The sequence below is a fragment of the Cyprinodon tularosa genome, unplaced genomic scaffold (assembly GCF_016077235.1).
Source record: "Cyprinodon tularosa strain WSP-4 unplaced genomic scaffold, ASM1607723v1 ctg852, whole genome shotgun sequence".
NCBI classification, from domain to species: domain Eukaryota; kingdom Metazoa; phylum Chordata; class Actinopteri; order Cyprinodontiformes; family Cyprinodontidae; genus Cyprinodon; species Cyprinodon tularosa.
In genome coordinates this window covers 416,287-434,782 of record NW_024039621.1, presented here as the reverse complement: position 1 = coordinate 434,782, position 18,496 = coordinate 416,287, and the positions used below count along the sequence as shown (strand labels likewise).

General features: G+C 38.1%; 1 protein-coding gene across 1 annotated transcript; it reads right to left on the bottom strand.

The window, feature by feature from the left end:
• Positions 1-5,087: 5,087 nt before the first annotated feature.
• Positions 5,088-18,309, bottom strand: sept10 (septin 10). Its single transcript, XM_038273052.1, has 10 exons — positions 18,147-18,309; positions 14,860-14,974; positions 14,429-14,624; positions 14,139-14,325; positions 9,764-9,925; positions 9,372-9,468; positions 9,108-9,276; positions 8,385-8,517; positions 6,415-6,593; positions 5,088-6,318 (listed from the first exon to the last, which is right to left on the bottom strand). Exons 1-10 carry the CDS (start codon positions 18,174-18,176, stop codon positions 6,303-6,305), a joined length of 1,284 nt encoding a protein of 427 aa, XP_038128980.1. The 5' UTR covers positions 18,177-18,309; the 3' UTR covers positions 5,088-6,302.
• Positions 18,310-18,496: the final 187 nt, after the last annotated feature.

Here is an 18,496-nt window from a genome sequence, read left to right as displayed (position 1 = left end):
GCGATAATACAACAAATGAACAAAGACACAGCTTCCTTTAATCCTTCACAATAAGAGCCTTAAACTTGCCTTCTTAACTTATCACATGAAGTACGTTCAAATAGTTTACAGGTTTTTGTTATAAAATTTGCTCTTGTTTATCTGTTTATCTTACTGTTACTTTCCATGAGATGTGAGATAAATGTGACTCTTGGAGTGTTTTTAATAGGGGCTGTGAAAAAGTTGGATGCATCTAAATGATTGTGGTCTCTGTGCATCTTACTGATAAAGTTAGGTACAGTAAGTTTATAGGGAACAAATTTATAAAACGGGAAACCAGCTTACAGGTCTTGAACAAGCCTTAGAAAACAAGCACAGAACAAAAACAACGGCACAGATCAAAAACACAAAAAAATAACAAGTTGAACTTTATTTTCACAGCAAAGCCCAATAGTTGTGAATCCACAAGGAAAAAAATTACTTAAATGCTCCTATGCAGAGCTGCTGAGTGTCATCATGTTCTGGTCAGCGAAGCATGAGAGGAAAAAGGCGCCGTAGATTGGATCATTTTCCGACAACTAGGTACGGACAGTATATGGTACTAGAGTATGCCTGTGTTTTCAAAAAGGATTTAAAAAATATCCCTTATCCATCCATTGTGTTCTACTTATCCAAAACCAGTAATGCAGTAATGTATGATTGATTTTTCTATAATAATGAAGTTTCATAACTGAAGTAGAAAGAAAATGATTTAAATGTGTGGGCAAAAGCTGTGGTGTTAAAACTCAAAGCTGTCCTACTGTCAGAATTTCAATGCCGAACAGATTCCTGACTCACACGTCTGGGCTGGGTTCAGTTTTTAATTCAGAATTACCCGTTTTAAATCCAGTCTGATCTGTCTTTAATTCAAAAGCTCAGTTTATTTTGTCTGTCTGGATGTCAGAAAGGCTTTTAGGATCTGGAAGTAGAAAAATGCTTCATGGATTTTCTTGAAAAGGGGCAAAGAGGGCGTCACTATGAAACTTTGGGTATCAGTCGAACCTCAGTGCCTATAAATTTCACACAAAAACACAGTATTTATTCTAGGTAGCCCTCTTTTAATGCTTCTTTGTATATAGGTGTCAACATGATGCACCTGTAGGTTAAATTTCTAGTCCTCTCTGTTTTGTTGGGCCCGATTGACAAGCAACCAGCAGATCACAGAACAGCTCTGCACTGGTCTCAAGCGAGGTTTTCTTTATCTCTCTGTGAGCTTAATGTCTCTCAAATATATATCATTTCCACTTTAAACACAGCCTCCTGTCTGCTTTGGAGATCACCCAATCTCAAAAATGTTTTTTTTATTATTATTATTATTTTGGTTTAATCTGATTATCTATGGGTGGACAAAAAAAGTTTACAACAGTCAAAATGTCAGGAATATTACCACTGCACAGTGGTCACTTTAGATTTAATAACTTGAAGCGGCAGTTTTTTAACGTGTTTTTTTTTTTTTTTTTGTGCGTGTCGCTGTGTTTGTATTTTAATTACTTGACCTAAGGTTGTCTTTTGCTTCAGCTTCATGGTCGTATAATTGAACTGTATCACAAAATTTGCAGTTAAAAGCTTAAAAAGGTTCTAAAAACGGTCAAAGATGGTGGCAGTTCTTTCCACATGTGATGAGAGCATTCTGACCAATACGGTACTGGCACTTCTGAGTGTCTGCTAACATTATTCTACATTTTTTTACATTTTGTTTTCACATGCTTTGTATATTATGGGGTTTTTATGATAGACCAACATAAAATAGTTCATGATTTTGAAGCAGAAGGAGAATTACACATTGTATTCAGCATTCTTAGCAAATGCAAACCAGAAAAGTACAGGTTGCATTTATGAACCAGGCCTCTAAGGCTTTACTGCATAAAAAAAAAAAAAAATTTTTTTTTTTTTTTTTGCAATTATAGAAACAGCTGTATTTGGATTTTCATTTGTTGAAAGAAAATAAAGACAAAATTATTTTTCTTCTACTAACTTCAGAATTATGTGCTACTTCTGTTGGTCCTCATAACAACCTGAGAAGAAATAAAGTTTATAGGTGTAAATGCCTGAATACTTTTGCGATGCGCAAAAGATTTGAGCCGTTTTTGTTGTCAATTTATCTACCAGGAATCTTGATTTGTCTCTTTGCCATTTTGAATTAAATGTCAGCCATATTTGTTCTTACAGGTACCTGAGTGAGCCTATGGTGTGTGTGTGTGTGTGTGTGTGTTTGAGTGTGAGTGAAAGACGGGGACGGAGGCTTCAGTATGTAGCTCTTCACACTAAAAAGAAACTCTATGACAAAGCACGGTGCAACATGGACGCTCATGCCTCTTCGGGACTGACTGGTGGTGAAAACTGTTGGTACTGTGGATGAAACAGAGAGAACAAAAAAAAAATATTATATATAGATATATGATTCTATATTGTGCAGAATATTTATAGGCCTTTTGTGCCATTTGAAGTCATGCTCTGGGCTGGCACCGTCCAGCGCTTTCTACCATGTGATCATTATACATCGTCTTGTACTGATGACCCGTGGTTGATATGATTGTTTTTTCATGTCAAGTGCATTTTCCGCAATAAATGCCTTTGTTTTCAAATTTAACTCCTCTTGTGTTTGTGTTTTGCTCTCCTAACCGCCGGCAGCTTTTAAAAGGACGGTGCAAATGCAATATGATTTAAAGCAAAGCACATTTGTGTGCTCTGATATAAAACAAACACATTACCTGTTTTGCCGCGCTTGGGTTTCCCTCAGAGGATTCATCCTGAGAATCATATCCTGCCCTAATTAGAATCATCCCTGCTTACAATGAGCTTGTTATGAGAGACGCTGCAGGGATAGTTGTTTCACAGAGTGATATTGTCCTCATCAGAGCAGACATGCTAGAGATGGATGTCTGTTTTCACCCCCCTCCCTACGATCTTCTCTCATCCTTATCCTCCTCCCATCTTATCAGTCTTCCTTTTTCTCCAACCAAACACTGGCATGAATGAGGTGTGTAATTTGTAATATCAGAGCATCTCCTGCAGCCCCCCCACCCCACCAAAATCCATCTCATGACATGACAACCTTATCTATCCAAAAGTCAAGGCCGTCTTTGATCATTACCTTCATTTGCATTTAGAGTGACCGGCAAAACTGTTGCCAGGAAGTGTGTGTTGGAATGTGCACAACACAGAATTAAGAAAAACTCAACTTTAATGCTTAAAGGTTACATTAAGGATGAGCAAGCGGCTATGTTAGGTTTTTTTTACAGGGCTTAGATAGTGTTTCACCTCCTGCAGGTAATAAATTGTTTTCCTACCCTTAAACAAGCATTTGTTGTGTTTTGGATCAGAGAAAAGCTTCTCCTCTGGGTGTCCTCCTCCCTGCCTAACAATAATAGCAGGGCTGCTGCAGGCTCCTGCAGGGAATCAATCAGCAATCCTCAGCTTTGCGCCAGACCCGTCTGTCCACCTGTCTGTGCATCGGCATTTAAGTCACTTGAAGGGCAATGGAGCTGGAGGGGTGAGACACTGCAGGGTACAAACCTACCACACAGAACAAGATAATCTTTCTGTTACTGTGTGTCCTCGAGAAAAGAAAAATAAAAAAAGCAAGAAGATGAGAGCCTCTGCAGCTCTTTGGAGCAAAAGGAAAACCAAGAAACCTTCTAACACATGCTGGAAATACCAGAAAGGAAATACATTGTTTGGAGATAAATACCATGTAACTTAATTTGTTTGCAGTTAGGATTTTATTACATTTAAAAAAAAAATTACTTTGCATCATAGTTTCACTCTAATTTAGATTTTTTTTTAGCCTTTGTTAAAGGTTTTGGGTATAGATTGTACCCTTAAAAAACGCATTCACAGTTGTCGAGTTTTACCATGTTTGGACAGAAGACAGCTGATCTTAGTTTCTAATGTAGGAGTAGATAAGTTTCATTTTCATGGCTGATAAAAATATTTGTTATTTCAAATAAAAATCTCCAAGCAGGTTAATCCAATAACAGTGGTTCTGTTACTTTTTCTACAGAACACCTAAAATATCTTTAGATTTCAATGTTTTGGCTTCCATAACTCAGTCAGGTTTTAATTTCTTAAATGCATACCATAACTGATAAACTAGCTCACTCTGTTACTACTAACGATGTCTTCATCATATGCTTGAATTGAGTCGCACTTTGACTCCTACCAGAGGAAAAGTTTGGAATAAAAGCTTTTTTTTTTTTTTAAGTAATGCATGTCATCCATTTTCCGTCACGCTTGTCCCAGCTGGGGTTGCGATGGGTGCTGGTGACCATCTCCAGCTGTGAATGGCAGAGGCATAGCTAGAACATTTTAATAAGGGTGGCCAAAAGCAGATAGGCGCCAGAACCTCAGGGTCCATTTACACCGTTCCAACAGGAAAACGTACAAGCAAAACATCCATATTTTCTAAATAAAGACTAACTATACTTTCCTACAGCCTTTTCTAACAAATAGATGCATATATTTAAACATCCATGCTGTCTTAATTTAAGTTGTAGTGGAGAAAATTCTTTCAGGTTCGAGTTCTGGGGCGAACAACTTATTCATTGTCATTACCAACATACTTTCATCAATAATTGTTCTGCATAAGATTATTTACATGTACTAATATCTACATTAAATGGATTATTATTAAAATGGTTATTTATATTTCACTGAAGACTCAGAGATCACTTGCAGAGACATAATTTTCTCTTTAACCCATATAAGACAAAATCTAGTTCTGAACAGAGCATGAATTTCATTATTTATCATCTTTAATGATTGTATTTTAATGAGCGTAATTAATTATGGGGTTTTGGTTTTCAAGTAATTGTTAATATATGTAGAATTAAGATATTAAATAAGTTACAATATTCCACTTGAGAGTATTATTCATGCCAATGTCTGTATTAGAGGGAAAAAATGGTAGGGCTGGCCAATGATTGGCTAAAGGCCCCCATCTAGCTCCGCCCCTGGTCAATGGTCAAGTGGCGGGGTGCATCCTACACAGGTTGCCAGTCTATTGCAGGGCGCGTGTCTTTCGTCGTTTTTAATTATGAAATTCAAGCAGCAGACCAACACAATGTGTTGAGACAAAAATACAAGGATTTATTTAAAAAGAACAAAACCAAATAATACTGTTTATTCCTTATAAACAAATGTAGTAAAACTAGAGTATTTGTGGCAGTGTGTGGGTAGTGTATTTATAAGTGTCATACACTTAAGGCACTAAGATGTCAGAATAAAAAGTCTTAAAGTTTAGTTAAACCATACTTTGTTGGAAACCAGCACCAAAGTGTTTTAGCTCTACAGTAAAATGAAAATCAAATTTTGAACGAAAAAGAAAAAAAAAAAATCCTTCTGTTACTTTTGCTCCCTCAACATTGATAATATAATGCATAGTTTTCCCATGATTTGCAGCAAAGATTCATCATTTGTGGCAGTAAAAATAAAAAGGGAGTGAGAGAAACATTTTTATAAATAGGTCCTGTAACATCTTCCATTTCCAAAACAAATAAACTAACACTAGTTTCAGAAATCCTATCTATAAATGCACAGTTCCCTTTGGAAACAATTACAGAAGGAACAACAAAAAAAATAAAGGTTTGCATATAAAACAAACTGCAATAAGAAAACAAAAGAAAGCATATAATGCCCTTAGAATAATTTTCAAACTTGAAAGCGCTATGATGACTTAAAGAAAAGGTAAAGAAGGCAGTTTGAACCCTTTTTAAACACATTTCAAAGACGAGGGGGAAAACAAGCTGGTGAATTTCAAACCACCCTGAGACCGAATTCAGCGTTTAAATGATTCTACAAAACTTACCTTAAAGTCTTGTATAAAAAGGCTAACTTACAAAAATGATATGGTTGTATTGTAGTGGATTGGCAACACATTAGAACAAGCAAAAACAGGTCTGAAAAAGGACAGTAACATGAAGAAGCAGTCGGCTAACATAATCAAAGATGTCACCAAAGGTGGAGTTTTGTACCTGTCTATGTAATGTGATTTGTAAACATTTAAATTTTTAGTATGGCGAAAGTAAAAAAGTCATAAAAGAGGATAAATACAAATAAAATAACAAGAAACACAAAATCCCTCGGAAAATCTTACAAAAGAGATTAAAAAGACATCAGAGGATAGTGTAGACAAGTTTTTGGAAGCAGTATTAAACTTTGGCAACCCAAATGTGCTGGTTTTTCTTTTTTTTTTCAAGGTAGTGTTGTGGACTGGCTGGAAGGAATGGCAAAGGGCCACTGGTTACACTGGTCATAATGAGGTGCACTTCCGATCTTCAAAGTCTTCACATGAAAGCTGAACTAAGAGAGAATGGAAAAGGACGGGTTAACATAAAAACAGCAGAGGTTCCTTTTAATTATCCAACTAAACAGACTACATGCGACATTATCACCTACTTCTTACGGTCCTTGTCTTTCTTGCCGTTGACCGCGAGGCTCTGGCCCTGCAGCAGCTGAGCTGCAGTTTTTCTCTTACTGAAAGAACTCAGGTCTTCGTCCAAAAGGCGCCTCTTCTCCTCCAGAGCTGCTTTCTCATCGGCATGCAGACGCTTCAGCTGCTCAAAACGACTCTGCAGCTAAAATAGAAGAAAAACTAAAGTTTTAGAAAACAAGTAATATGGAAATGGCTTTTCTTTCCTTCATGCAGAGAGCATAAAATGCCAATTCAGCAGTTATACATTGTCAGCCACTTTATTTAGATGGTTTCCTTGTCTATGGAGTAGTATACAGGTGCTGGTCATAAAATTAGAATATCATGAAAAAGTAGATTGATTTCAGTAATTCCATTTAAAAAGTGAAACTTGTATATTATATTCATACATTACATACAAACTCATATATTTCAGATGTTTATTTTGTTTAATTTTGATGATTACAAATGACAACAAATGAAAATCTCAAATTCATCATATCAGAAAATTAGAATATTGTGAAAAGGTTCAAAATTGATGGCCCCTGGTGCCACACTCTAATCAGCTAATTAACTCAAACCACCTGCAAAAGCCTTTAAATGGTCTTTCAGTCTAGTTCTATAGGCTACACAATCATGGGGAAGACTGCTGACTTGACAGTTGTCCAAAAGACGACCATCGACACCTTGCACAAGGAGGGCAAGACACAAAAGGTCATCGCTAAAGAGGCTGGCTGTTCACAGAGCTCAGTGTCCAAGCACATTAATAGAGAGGCGAAGGGAAGGAAAAGATGTGGTCGAAAAAAGTGTACAAGCTAGAGAGATAACCGCACCCTGGAGAGGATTGTGAAACAAAACCCATTCAAAAATGTGGGGGAGATTCACAAAGAGTGGACTGCAGCTGGAGTGAGTGCTTCAAGAACCACCACACACAGACGTATGAAAGACATGGGTTTCTGCTGTCGCATTCCTTGTGTCAAGCCACTCTTGAACCACAGACAGCGTCAGAAGCGTCTAAAGAGAAACAGGACTGGACTGCTGGTGAGTGGTCCAAAGTCATGTTCTCTGATGAAAGTAAATTTTGCATTTCCTTTGGAAATCAAGGTCCCAGAGTCTGGAGGAAAAGAAGAGAGGCACTTCATCCACGTTGCTTGAAGTCCAGTGTAAAGTTTCCACAGTCAGTGAGGGTTTGGGGTGCCATGTCATCTGCTGGTGTTGGTCCATTGTGTTTTCTGAGGTCCAGGGTCAACGCAGCCACATACCAGGAAGTTTTAGAGCACTTCATGCTTCCTGCAGCTGACCAACTTTTTGGAGATGCAGATTTCATTTTCCAACAGGACTTGGCACCTGCACACAGTGCCAAAGCTACCAGTACCTGGTTGAAGGACTGTGGTATCCCTGTTCTTAATTGGCCAGCAAACTCTCCTGACCTTAACCCCATAGAAAATCTATGGGGTATTGTGAAGAAGAAGATGCAATACACCAGACCCAACAATTCAGAAGAGCTAAAAGCCACTATTAGAGCAACCTGGGCTATCATAACACCTGAGCAGTGCCACAGACTGATCGACTCCATGCCACGCCGCATTGCTGCAGTAATACAGGCCAAAGGAGGCCCAACTAAATACTGAGTGCTGTACATGCTCATACTTTTCATGTTCATACTTTTCAGTTGGCCAACATTTCTATAAATCCTTTGTTTTTATTGGTCTTCAGTAATATTCTAATTTTCTGATATGATGAATTTGAGATTTTCATTTGTTGTCATTTGTAATCATCAAAATTAAACAAAATAAACATCTGAAATATATGAGTTTGTATGTAATGTATGAATATAATATACAAGTTTCACTTTTTAAATGGAATTACTGAAATCAATCTACTTTTTCATGATATTCTAATTTTATGACCAGCACCTGTACATACATACTGTCGGTTAGAAAATACAGCAACCCACCTCTCTTTCAGCCTCCTTCAGCTCTGCTTCCTTCTCCTTCACCCTCTGAACAAAAACCTGCCGCATTTCATCCTCTCTCTTCTGCAGCTCAGCCAGGAACTCCTGACGCTTGGCCTCATACGTCTGCTGCAAACTGTGGATACAAAATGCGTCAAGGAAGTTGGCAACGTCCGCCAGGTGCTGGGGTGTTCGTGTGTGTCAGAGCATGTGAAATATGGTGGAGCGCAGAGCAGTTTTCAATTCAAAGGCTGGAGCGAGGATTTTGCTCCGCCCCAGTTCGCTCCGATGCGCTCATAACATCAATTAAAATTGTTGGATTGTAAAATTTGTAAAACAACATTTATTTGATTGAGGTGTGATTTTGTTCAACAATAATTAAATAGGCAACACGGGGCAACATGAAGGGAGCGAGGTGTTAAATAAGGCAATACACATGTATCGTCACATCATTAAATCAAACGCCGTTTGTCCGGGGCCCTGGCATCATTACATGGAGGAATAAAATCAGAAAATGCCTTCTCCTGAAATTTGAGCGAGCTTGGAGCGATTTTGCCGGAGTGGCAGGAAGATTAAGGTGAGCGCGGAGCGGATTTTGAGCGGAGCGTTCTGGGACAACTTTGAGTGGCAGAGCGAATGAGCGAACATCCTCCTGAGCGGGGAGCGGGAATTGTGCGGCGCTCCGCTCCGTTCACATGCTCTGGTTTGTGTGTGTGGATTGTTTACCTGACAGGTTTGCACTCGGGGTCGGTGTCCTTAAAGCCCATCTCCTCCAACTTGCAGCGCCGGTAAAGTTCGTAATGGCGTGTGTGGGTTTGCTCTCTCAGGTCCTCCATGTTTACACAAATGAGCATCTCCCTCAGCTTCACGAAGTCGCAGTGCTGCTCGTTTTCCACTAGGAGATCATTTGTGAACAATCAGGTTGTTTCAGCTGCCTTAATACAGTAGAATCACCACAGCTTAGTGTTACGGTAAATCCAAACAGTCTACCTTGAACAACTCCCCACGGATACTGGCGAGCTTTCACCATCTTATTGCCAACACACACCTCCTCTGTGCTGCCTACGACAGCAAACGGGAGATGGCCCTAAAAATGTAGAGAAATTACTTAGTTATGGCAAATAAAAGTAAATTATTCCAAAGTTTTACAGCATAACAGATGAGGTCATTTAAAAACTATAAAACTTGTTTATTTCTAATCTATTAATTGTTCAAAATATGAAAGCACAGAATGGGTCTTTAATTACATTAAAGCTTCAAAAAGGAACTTTTTTATGCTAAAGCAAAAGTTGCGTGTTATTTATCAGGTATTCTGTATTTATCAGCTTTAAACCTCCTGAGTCTTTAATAGAAACCTATGAATCCTGGTCAATATTCCTTACATTCATGGTGGTGTTGACTTTGGCCACGGTTTCGTCGTCCAGAGGAAACTGGTAGATCTGCACACCGTTGCTGACCAGTTCGCTCATGATTTTGATCTTGAATTTGTGCAGCTCGCTCTTACTGATGGTGTCGGCCTTGGCAATAACTGGAATTATGTTCACCTGAGAGAGGAGGGGGGAGAGTCACTGCTGATTAAAAGACAACATAATAATAAGAAATCGCTCCATGGAGTCAGAAAACGAAATCAAAGCAACACATCAGTGCTAGCAGAGTCCACAATGCTGATTGGTGAGGCGTTAAAATCAAGGAGTCGTTGCTAATCAAAGAGGAACGATCAAACAATTAAACAACCAGTGTTAAAACTACCGCATTTATTGAGCACTATTAAACTGTAATCTGCTAAATTAAATATTTTCTCATATCTAATTTTCTTCTGCTTAAAAACCCTGTTAGATCCAGAAGTGATCACACCTCATAGAAAGTAATCTTTCTGTTACCAACAGCAAATATAAATAAAACATGAAAAAAAAAAACCTGATTTGAATTTGTTTAAAAGGAGTCTGGGCCTGCAACTACAAATTATTTACTAATTAATTATTCTGTGGGCATTTTTATAAAGATCTGTTAATAATCAGTTAGTTTACATATAGTGTTTTAAGTCCCCATGTTTGAATCCCAGTTGAAACGGGAACATTTTTGCTTGTTCTAATGAGTAAATCATAATGACTGTGAGGTGGTGACCCTTGAATAACGAAGCAGCTGAAAGGACACAAACTACAAAACACATTTACAAACTTAGGTTCTTATTTTAAATGTGTGAAATGCTTAGGGCTGCAGCTAAATATTATTTTGCTAATCAGTTAACCTGTTGATTATTTTTTCGATTAATCAATTAACAATGGGACAGAAAAACATTCCTTCAGGAAGATTTTTTACAGAATTAAAGCAGGTGAAGCTAAAATTTTCCACTTGAGTTCTAGATGGAGCATATCGACAAAGATTAAAAAAAATTGTATCTAAATTTTGGTATAATTACTGCTCTAAGTGGGTTCCTCTGTGAGCTAAAGACATGTTTTAGAGGCTATATACTCTAATTAATTAATTAGATGATTAATTCAATAATTGATTAAATAGGATTATTATGATTTTTTCCACTCTAGAAATGTTTATATATATTTTATACCATTCTGGCTTCATTACATCTTTCAGCTAATATCCTTTCTTGGAGTCTATTCACTCCAGTGGACAACAATTCAGCTACTAAATTGGTTGACAATTGATTCAGTTATTGATTCATTTAGTTTATAGTCTCAGCCCCAAAGGAGATCCCCTTAACGATAATATAAGAGGCTTAATTTACCTATAATTTAACTTTAACTATAAGAGGCTTAATTTAACTTCTTTGATTTAAACAACCTGAACCTTCTTTCTGAAACTAAAACTGTTTTCAGATGTTTGTTATATAAACCATCTTTCCTGTGTTGTTTCAGGCCTACCAGTTCAATCTGGTGCCAAAGTCATCCCACATTCCTCCCTGTCATCTCACCGTCCCACAGAGGAGCATTGGAATGAGCTGCTGCCACTGGGTCAGACCACACAAACACACACACACACACACACACACACACACACACCAACACACACACACTGATCGTGGTGGCGAAACTAAACGATGCAGGGAGATCTATTCCAACAGCTGCCTGAGCGACTGACTGTCCGTCACTACGGTGGACCCAACAATTGGCTCTGTGTGTATCCGTACAGTGACACAAAAGGACAACTTGAGTGTGTGTGTGAGGTGGTTACAGCACCCCCACCCCCCTTCTAATCCTTTCATACGCAAATCCAGAGTTATTGCCACTGCAGAGCAACAAAACCACACAGAAACACACTCAAACAGGACAACACACAGAGAGAGCATGGGAAAGTTTCTGACCACTTCAAGACGGGTGAGGTGGGGTGGGGGGGGCTGATAGAGATGCTCTCCAAACATTCACACCATAAAACCACCACAGCATAGTTTTATTATGCTCTCATTGGTTCCCCTTTTCTCCAAGACCCGTTGGTTTGATGCAGTTTTATTTATCTGAAAATTTGTTTATTCACTAGAAATCTTAACATTTCACTTTTGATCAAAAACAAAAATGAGGTTCCTCTTGGATGCATGTTTCCAACTTCTTTAAACATGGAGAATGTTTGATAAACGTCTGAGGATTAATTAAAGCCTATTCAAGCAGCACTGTCCGCTAAAGTCTGATCAATTTTTATACCTTACATGTCTTTATCTTTTTTTCTATAAAACATGTCTGGCTAAGTGGATAGCTTTATTAACATTCCGAAAGAGTCAGCGTAGGACGTTAAAGGGCAGATTATACTTCTGTAACCGCACACATCAAATGTCGCTTGAATCTGGTCGTGAACCAGTTTTGCTGGTATGCTTCTGCACCGTCGGTCTGGAATTTCTAGGGATGCACAGCAGTTTCCTGCTAAACACAAGGGGGAGCCTATTTGGGAAGTCGCGAAAACTTTGGCGGATGGTCATGAGAACATTGGCGGTGCTGGCGGGAGTGTTTATCTTTCAAAAAAACAATAGCGCATCTGCAAGATATCAAGGTCACGGAGATGGATCTAGAGTTGCTAGACATCGAAGAGGAACAGGTTCTGTTGATGGAGATGGTAAAAAGACAAAGGAGGATGCGTAGGTTGTCCATTGTAGTTGTTCCTCGGTTTTTAAAAATGGCGCACCCCAGCACTGAATCGAGAAGGACGACCACACAGACAGCCGGAACGGCATACCAAGTACCAACCACAGCTGCTTTTTGTCTGCATACTTCCGCTTGAGGTCTGTGCGAGTTTGCAACCGTCCGACACATAGTCAGGATTTTTTTGAGGTGCGCAACGCTGGTTGCAGATCCTCTGCACAGGAGGAGTGGTCGAGCACAGAGACAGATTTGACGGCTGCAGAGGCTATGCATCAGAAGCATAAATTGGCCTTAGGAGACAAAAACCATGAAGCTGCATTTACCTGCAGCTTCAATGTGAATTGTCCGGTCTGCTCCAAGTGTTCTGGAGCAGAAACCATGAATCTCTGAGTGACAGCGGAGATGTTGCTCTTCTCTTTTCAAACAGAGTTTAATGTCGATCCAAAGGCTAAATAATCAGTGGGTTATTTCTTTCCATCTCAGCACCACCAAGTTTGTGGAAGTTCTGCATAAACACAAAGGCTGGAAGGATTCCAGGATTTCCACGTTTCTGATTCCAAATGTTATATTTTTAAACCCTAAGATTTGGGATGATTACTTTTCTGATTTTTATGGGAAAATTGTATAAAAAGTCTGAAACATTAGAAGAATAACATTTTTTTACAGTTATTTAAATGACAGATTATCTTCTTTAGAAAGCAGGAGAGAACATTTAATCCTGCAACACAACAACAAACACTTTTCCTCTTCTATCCAAACTACTATATATGACTTCTAAGCGCTTTTGGTGAGTCCCATACTCTAGAGATTCATGTAAAAATAAAGAACCCTGAATAATTGAACTGAAATCATCAGAATGTGTTCATAGTGAAGCCTAACAGCTTGCTTAACTTTCCGATAAATCGTCAACAATTTCTTAATTCTCATCCAAAGGATAATTTGGTCAGGCCAAGTTTTCTTTTTGTTGCATTTGCAAGATAAAATCTGCCCACAAGGGGGGGGGGGGGGGGGGGTTCTGATGAACACACATATGCTGACAAAGAATAAGGCCACTAAACTGAGTAAGGCTATAATAGGAAGACAGGTATCAAACAAAGTCCAAATCCAGCTGACTGCAACATTTAACCAGCTTAAAAAAACTATAAATATCAAAACAACCACAAAGTGATTTCTAAAGTATCTGCAGACTTTTATGGAAGTTTCAAAAAAAGAAAAAAAAAACTGTACATTTTCCAGTGGTTCTATTGTCCGTTCATCATGTCCGCTTCTCTTTTATTCATTCACAAAAAACAAACTAAATAACCTTTCTGTTCCATAGTGTGCACTTTATAATTTCACTCCAGACGTGTGAACCTTAAATCAAGGTATGGATATGTGTATCATTACACCCTTAAACCTGAGTTATTTTATCCCCAGTTTGTTTTTGTTTTTATCGCATTCCCTCATCAAGGGTGTAGATTGGGTTTGTGTTTACTAATGCCAGCTGATCAGCTCAGCTCCTCTGCCTTTTTTGATGTCATCGACCCAAACATGCATACATTACAAGTTTTCTTTTGTCACTGTTTAAACATTTTCTGAATTCTTGCACTAGAAATTCAAACTTTGTCACCTTTTCTGCTTAAAGTGATCAGTAATCTTTCCTAAAAACAAATAATGCAGGTTTATTTCCTACCTTGCTGTCCAGCTTCTTCATTGTTACAAGGTCCAGAGATTTGAGTGAATGGCCCGAGGGGGAGATAAAGTACAGACAGGCGTGCACTCGGGAGTCATGGTAGTTGTGCAGAGAGCGTTTGATTTTTAGCTCCTCCTGAAGGTAAGTCTCAAATTGCTTGTCAATGTAGTCCACCACTGGCTGATAGCTACAGGAAATAAAAAGTTAAATCACGTTGTCACTACGTTGTAAAAAAAAAAAAGTTACTTTTACTGTATGACAAAGACCCCCCCACCCCTTCGCTGACAAACCTTTCTTGTTTGTTCATCTGGTCCCCAAAGCCAACAGTGTTGACCACAGTGAGACGAAGTCTGACGTTGCTTTCCTGCAGGTCGTAGGTTTGGGCCCGCAGCTTCACTTGAGGTTCAAAATGGGATGACTCAAAGTTCTCAAAGTTGGTGTTAAATAGGGTGTCCATCAGTGTAGACTTGCCGATACCGGTCTCACCTGAAGGGAGGAAAAAAAACATCTGAATATTTCAGAGATTTCTCTCATGTGCCAACTGGTTTTTTTTTTCTGTTTTCTTTCCTTTTGGAATGAAAACTGAATGCAGCACTTTTGAAATTCAATAACAAACTTCTTAATTCTGATATACATGTTGAATTTTGTATTTATTGGAACAACATTAGATAAAGATAAAATTAATAGTAATATTATGAAGTAGATGTGTGTGATATAGTACCGATGCAGAGAATATTGAAGCAGAAGCCCTGTGTGATGGACTTGTTGACAAGCTGATCTGGAAGACTGTCAAAGCCTACATGGCCAGCGAGGGACAAAGGCCGGGTTCCTTGATCCTGTCGAGGAAATTACACAGGAAAAAGATTAATTTAATTATTTTGAAAATCAGACAATTTTTCAGTTCATGTTTTTCTAACGTCTGTGACAAAATGCCAAAGATAACAGTTTGACATTTTGAAAAGTTGTTTCTATTTTAATATTTCACAATCCATTCATCGTCAAACTAAGAGAAAAGGGAGGGAAATGACAGGTCAAATATGGGATCTGCAAATACTTGGCAAGTATGTTTGGAGGAAATTAAGATATTTCCTGTAAAGTCAAACTCTGTCCTCTCTGACATTTTAGTGAACTAACAGAAAACATACTTTGGGCTGCCAGTAGCAAAACACCAAAACACACTTAGTAAGTAAACACATTAACCTGTCTTTAGTGCATATAACTGATTCATTTTAAAGCTTTGAAGGGCTTTGATTTAACACAATTATCTGATGTTTTTCTTACAGCAAAAAAAAAAAACAGTACCCCCAAAAAAGGCAACGTTCAACTTTTATTGTCAAAACCTTGTTTCATTGCATAGAACCTAAAGCAATTTTTCAAATTACAACAATATCATGTATTTAAGAAAAAAAAAAAAAAAACAGTTAAAAAAATTCTCAAAACAGTTCTTAAGGTTTTAAAGTACAGGTGCTGGTCATAAAATTAGAATATCATGAAAAAGTAGATTGATTTCAGTAATTCCATTTAAAAAGTGAAACTTGTATATTATATTCATACATTACATACAAACTCATATATTTCAGATGTTTATTTTGCTTAATTTTGATGATTACAAATGACAACAAATGAAAATCTCAAATTCATCATATCAGAAAATTAGAATATTACTGAAGACCAATAAAAACAAAGGATTCATAGAAATGTTGGCCAACTGAAAAGTATGAACATGAAAAGTATGAGCATGTACAGCACTCAGTATTTAGTTGGGCCTCCTTTGGCCTGTATTACTGCAGCAATGCGGCGTGGCATGGAGTCGATCAGTCTGTGGCACTGCTCAGGTGTTATGATAGCCCAGGTTGCTCTAATAGTGGCTTTTAGCTCTTCTGAATTGTTGGGTCTGGTGTATTGCATCTTCTTCTTCACAATACCCCATAGATTTTCTATGGGGTTAAGGTCAGGAGAGTTTGCTGGCCAATTAAGAACAGGGATACCATGGTCCTTCAACCAGGTACTGGTAGCTTTGGCACTGTGTGCAGGTGCCAAGTCCTGTTGGAAAATGAAATCTGCATCTCCAAAAAGTTGGTCAGCTGCAGGAAGCATGAAGTGCTCTAAAACTTCCTGGTATGTGGCTGCGTTGACCCTGGACCTCAGAAAACACAATGGACCAACACCAGCAGATGACATGGCACCCCAAACCATCACTGACTGTGGAAACTTTACACTGGACTTCAAGCAACGTGGATGAAGTGCCTCTCTTCTTTTCCTCCAGACTCTGGGACCTTGATTTCCAAAGGAAATGCAAAATTTACTTTCATCAGAGAACATGACTTTGGACCACTCACCAGCAGTCCAGTCCTGTTTCTCTTTAGCCCAGGCAAGACGCTTCTGACGCTGTCTGTGGTTCAAGAGTGGCTTGACACAAGGAATGCGACAGCAGAAACCCATGTCTTTCATACGTCTGTGTGTGGTGGTTCTTGAAGCACTCACTCCAGCTGCAGTCCACTCTTTGTGAATCTCCCCCACATTTTTGAAGGGGTTTTGTTTCACAATCCTCTCCAGGGTGCGGTTATCTCTCTTGCTTGTACACTTTTTTCGACCACATCTTTTCCTTCCCTTCGCCTCTCTATTAATGTGCTTGGACACTGAGCTCTGTGAACAGCCAGCCTCTTTAGCGATGACCTTTTGTGTCTTGCCCTCCTTGTGCAAGGTGTCGATGGTCGTCTTTTGGACAACTGTCAAGTCAGCAGTCTTCCCCATGATTGTGTAGCCTATAGAACTAGACTGAAAGACCATTTAAAGGCTTTTGCAGGTGGTTTGAGTTAATTAGCTGATTAGAGTGTGGCACCAGGGGCCATCAATTTTGAACCTTTTCACAATATTCTAATTTTCTGATATGATGAATTTGAGATTTTCATTTGTTGTCATTTGTAATCATCAAAATTAAACAAAATAAACATCTGAAATATATGAGTTTGTATGTAATGTATGAATATAATATACAAGTTTCACTTTTTAAATGGAATTACTGAAATCAATCTACTTTTTCATGATATTCTAATTTTATGACCAGCACCTGTATATATTGCCAATCACATTAGTCTAAATCTGATACATAAGTGATTAAAATAAGATAAAATTGCACACTACATGTCAGAGCAATATACAACAGTAAATGCTTGTTAAATTAAAAACAGATCTTTTTCACTCCTGCAGGTTCCAGTTTTATGAATCCCATATACAAAGCGCTATTATCTTTTTTCTCCCATTACTGGATCTTTGGTCAAAGAAAATGTTTTGCTGACAGTAACAGAGTTTTAATGCAATAAAGCCATATTAGATTTTGTGATTGGGGTCGATGAATTTCTGAATTCAATTACTTTTTTGGTTAATAATTAATCTCTGAACATGAAATCAACTTTTTAGACAGTGTACATGTTTAGTATTTTATCAACGCCCTGAAATAGTCTAATAGAAGTTGCCACTCTACATTTTATCTTATTCAAATAATGGTGGTTTAATGCAGTGCAAGACCCTCTGCCCTTATCAACTGTCTTTAGCTAAGATGCCTCTAAATGGCTAATTTTATTCTAACCTGTTTCATTTAGACGGTTCTCTTTACTTACAAGATGTAACTAACTTTTAAACAAGTATGGGAATATTAACGTTTCTTAACAACAGTACTTCTATTAAATAAAGCTCAGCTTAAAATTCTAATATCTAAAAATAAGGATTTCCTGACACTTCAGTGTTATGCTAACAAGCTAGCTCTTTGTTTTGTTAAAGGAATATCAACTGCATCTTTATTGTCAAATAAAGATAAGTAAATTGGTCAAAAATAATATGTATAAGTCCGTGTGTAGTTTAGCTGCGTTGTTATGAGCTACTTTAAACTTTTATTATTTCCTGGGACGATTTAATGCTAACGTTAGCTAACTTAATTAGCCACAGGACACTCCCTGTTCGAATGTCAAGAACATTCCTCTTTAAAACACAAAATAAAATAATCCTCACCGGCTGACGAGCAACATCCGAGGAAGCCATGTTTAAAGGACTTCAATACCCTAAAGAAATAAAAGAATATATTAATATAAAAACTGAAAGAAAGAAACTTTCACCCCTCAGATTCTTTCCAGGACTGCCTATGCATCTACCGTCGACAACTAGACAGACGAGACCAATCCAAACAATGGGGGGGATTAAGGAATATTGTGCTTCTTCTAAAGTTGTCTTGAAAATGCGGTTGCCCTTTAATATTTCTAACCAGATGCCGTATGTTATTTAACATATATTAACATTACATGTACCGGAGTATAAGTCCCGAAAACGCGAAATCCCTGTGTCAAACCAAACACAACTCAAAC

What these genes read in the sequence shown, in the direction of transcription:
- sept10 (XM_038273052.1), bottom strand. Translation starts at nt 18,176, where the DNA reads ATGGCTTCCTCGGATGTTGCTCGTCAGCCG. An exon ending in TGAAGAAGCTGGACAGCAAG is followed by an intron (nt 9,926 to 14,138) that starts GTAGGAAATAAA and finishes CTCCTCTCTCAG; the next exon opens with GTGAACATAATTCCAGTTAT. An exon ending in TGAAGGAGGCTGAAAGAGAG is followed by an intron (nt 6,594 to 8,384) that starts GTGGGTTGCTGT and finishes CTTCTATTTTAG; the next exon opens with CTGCAGAGTCGTTTTGAGCA.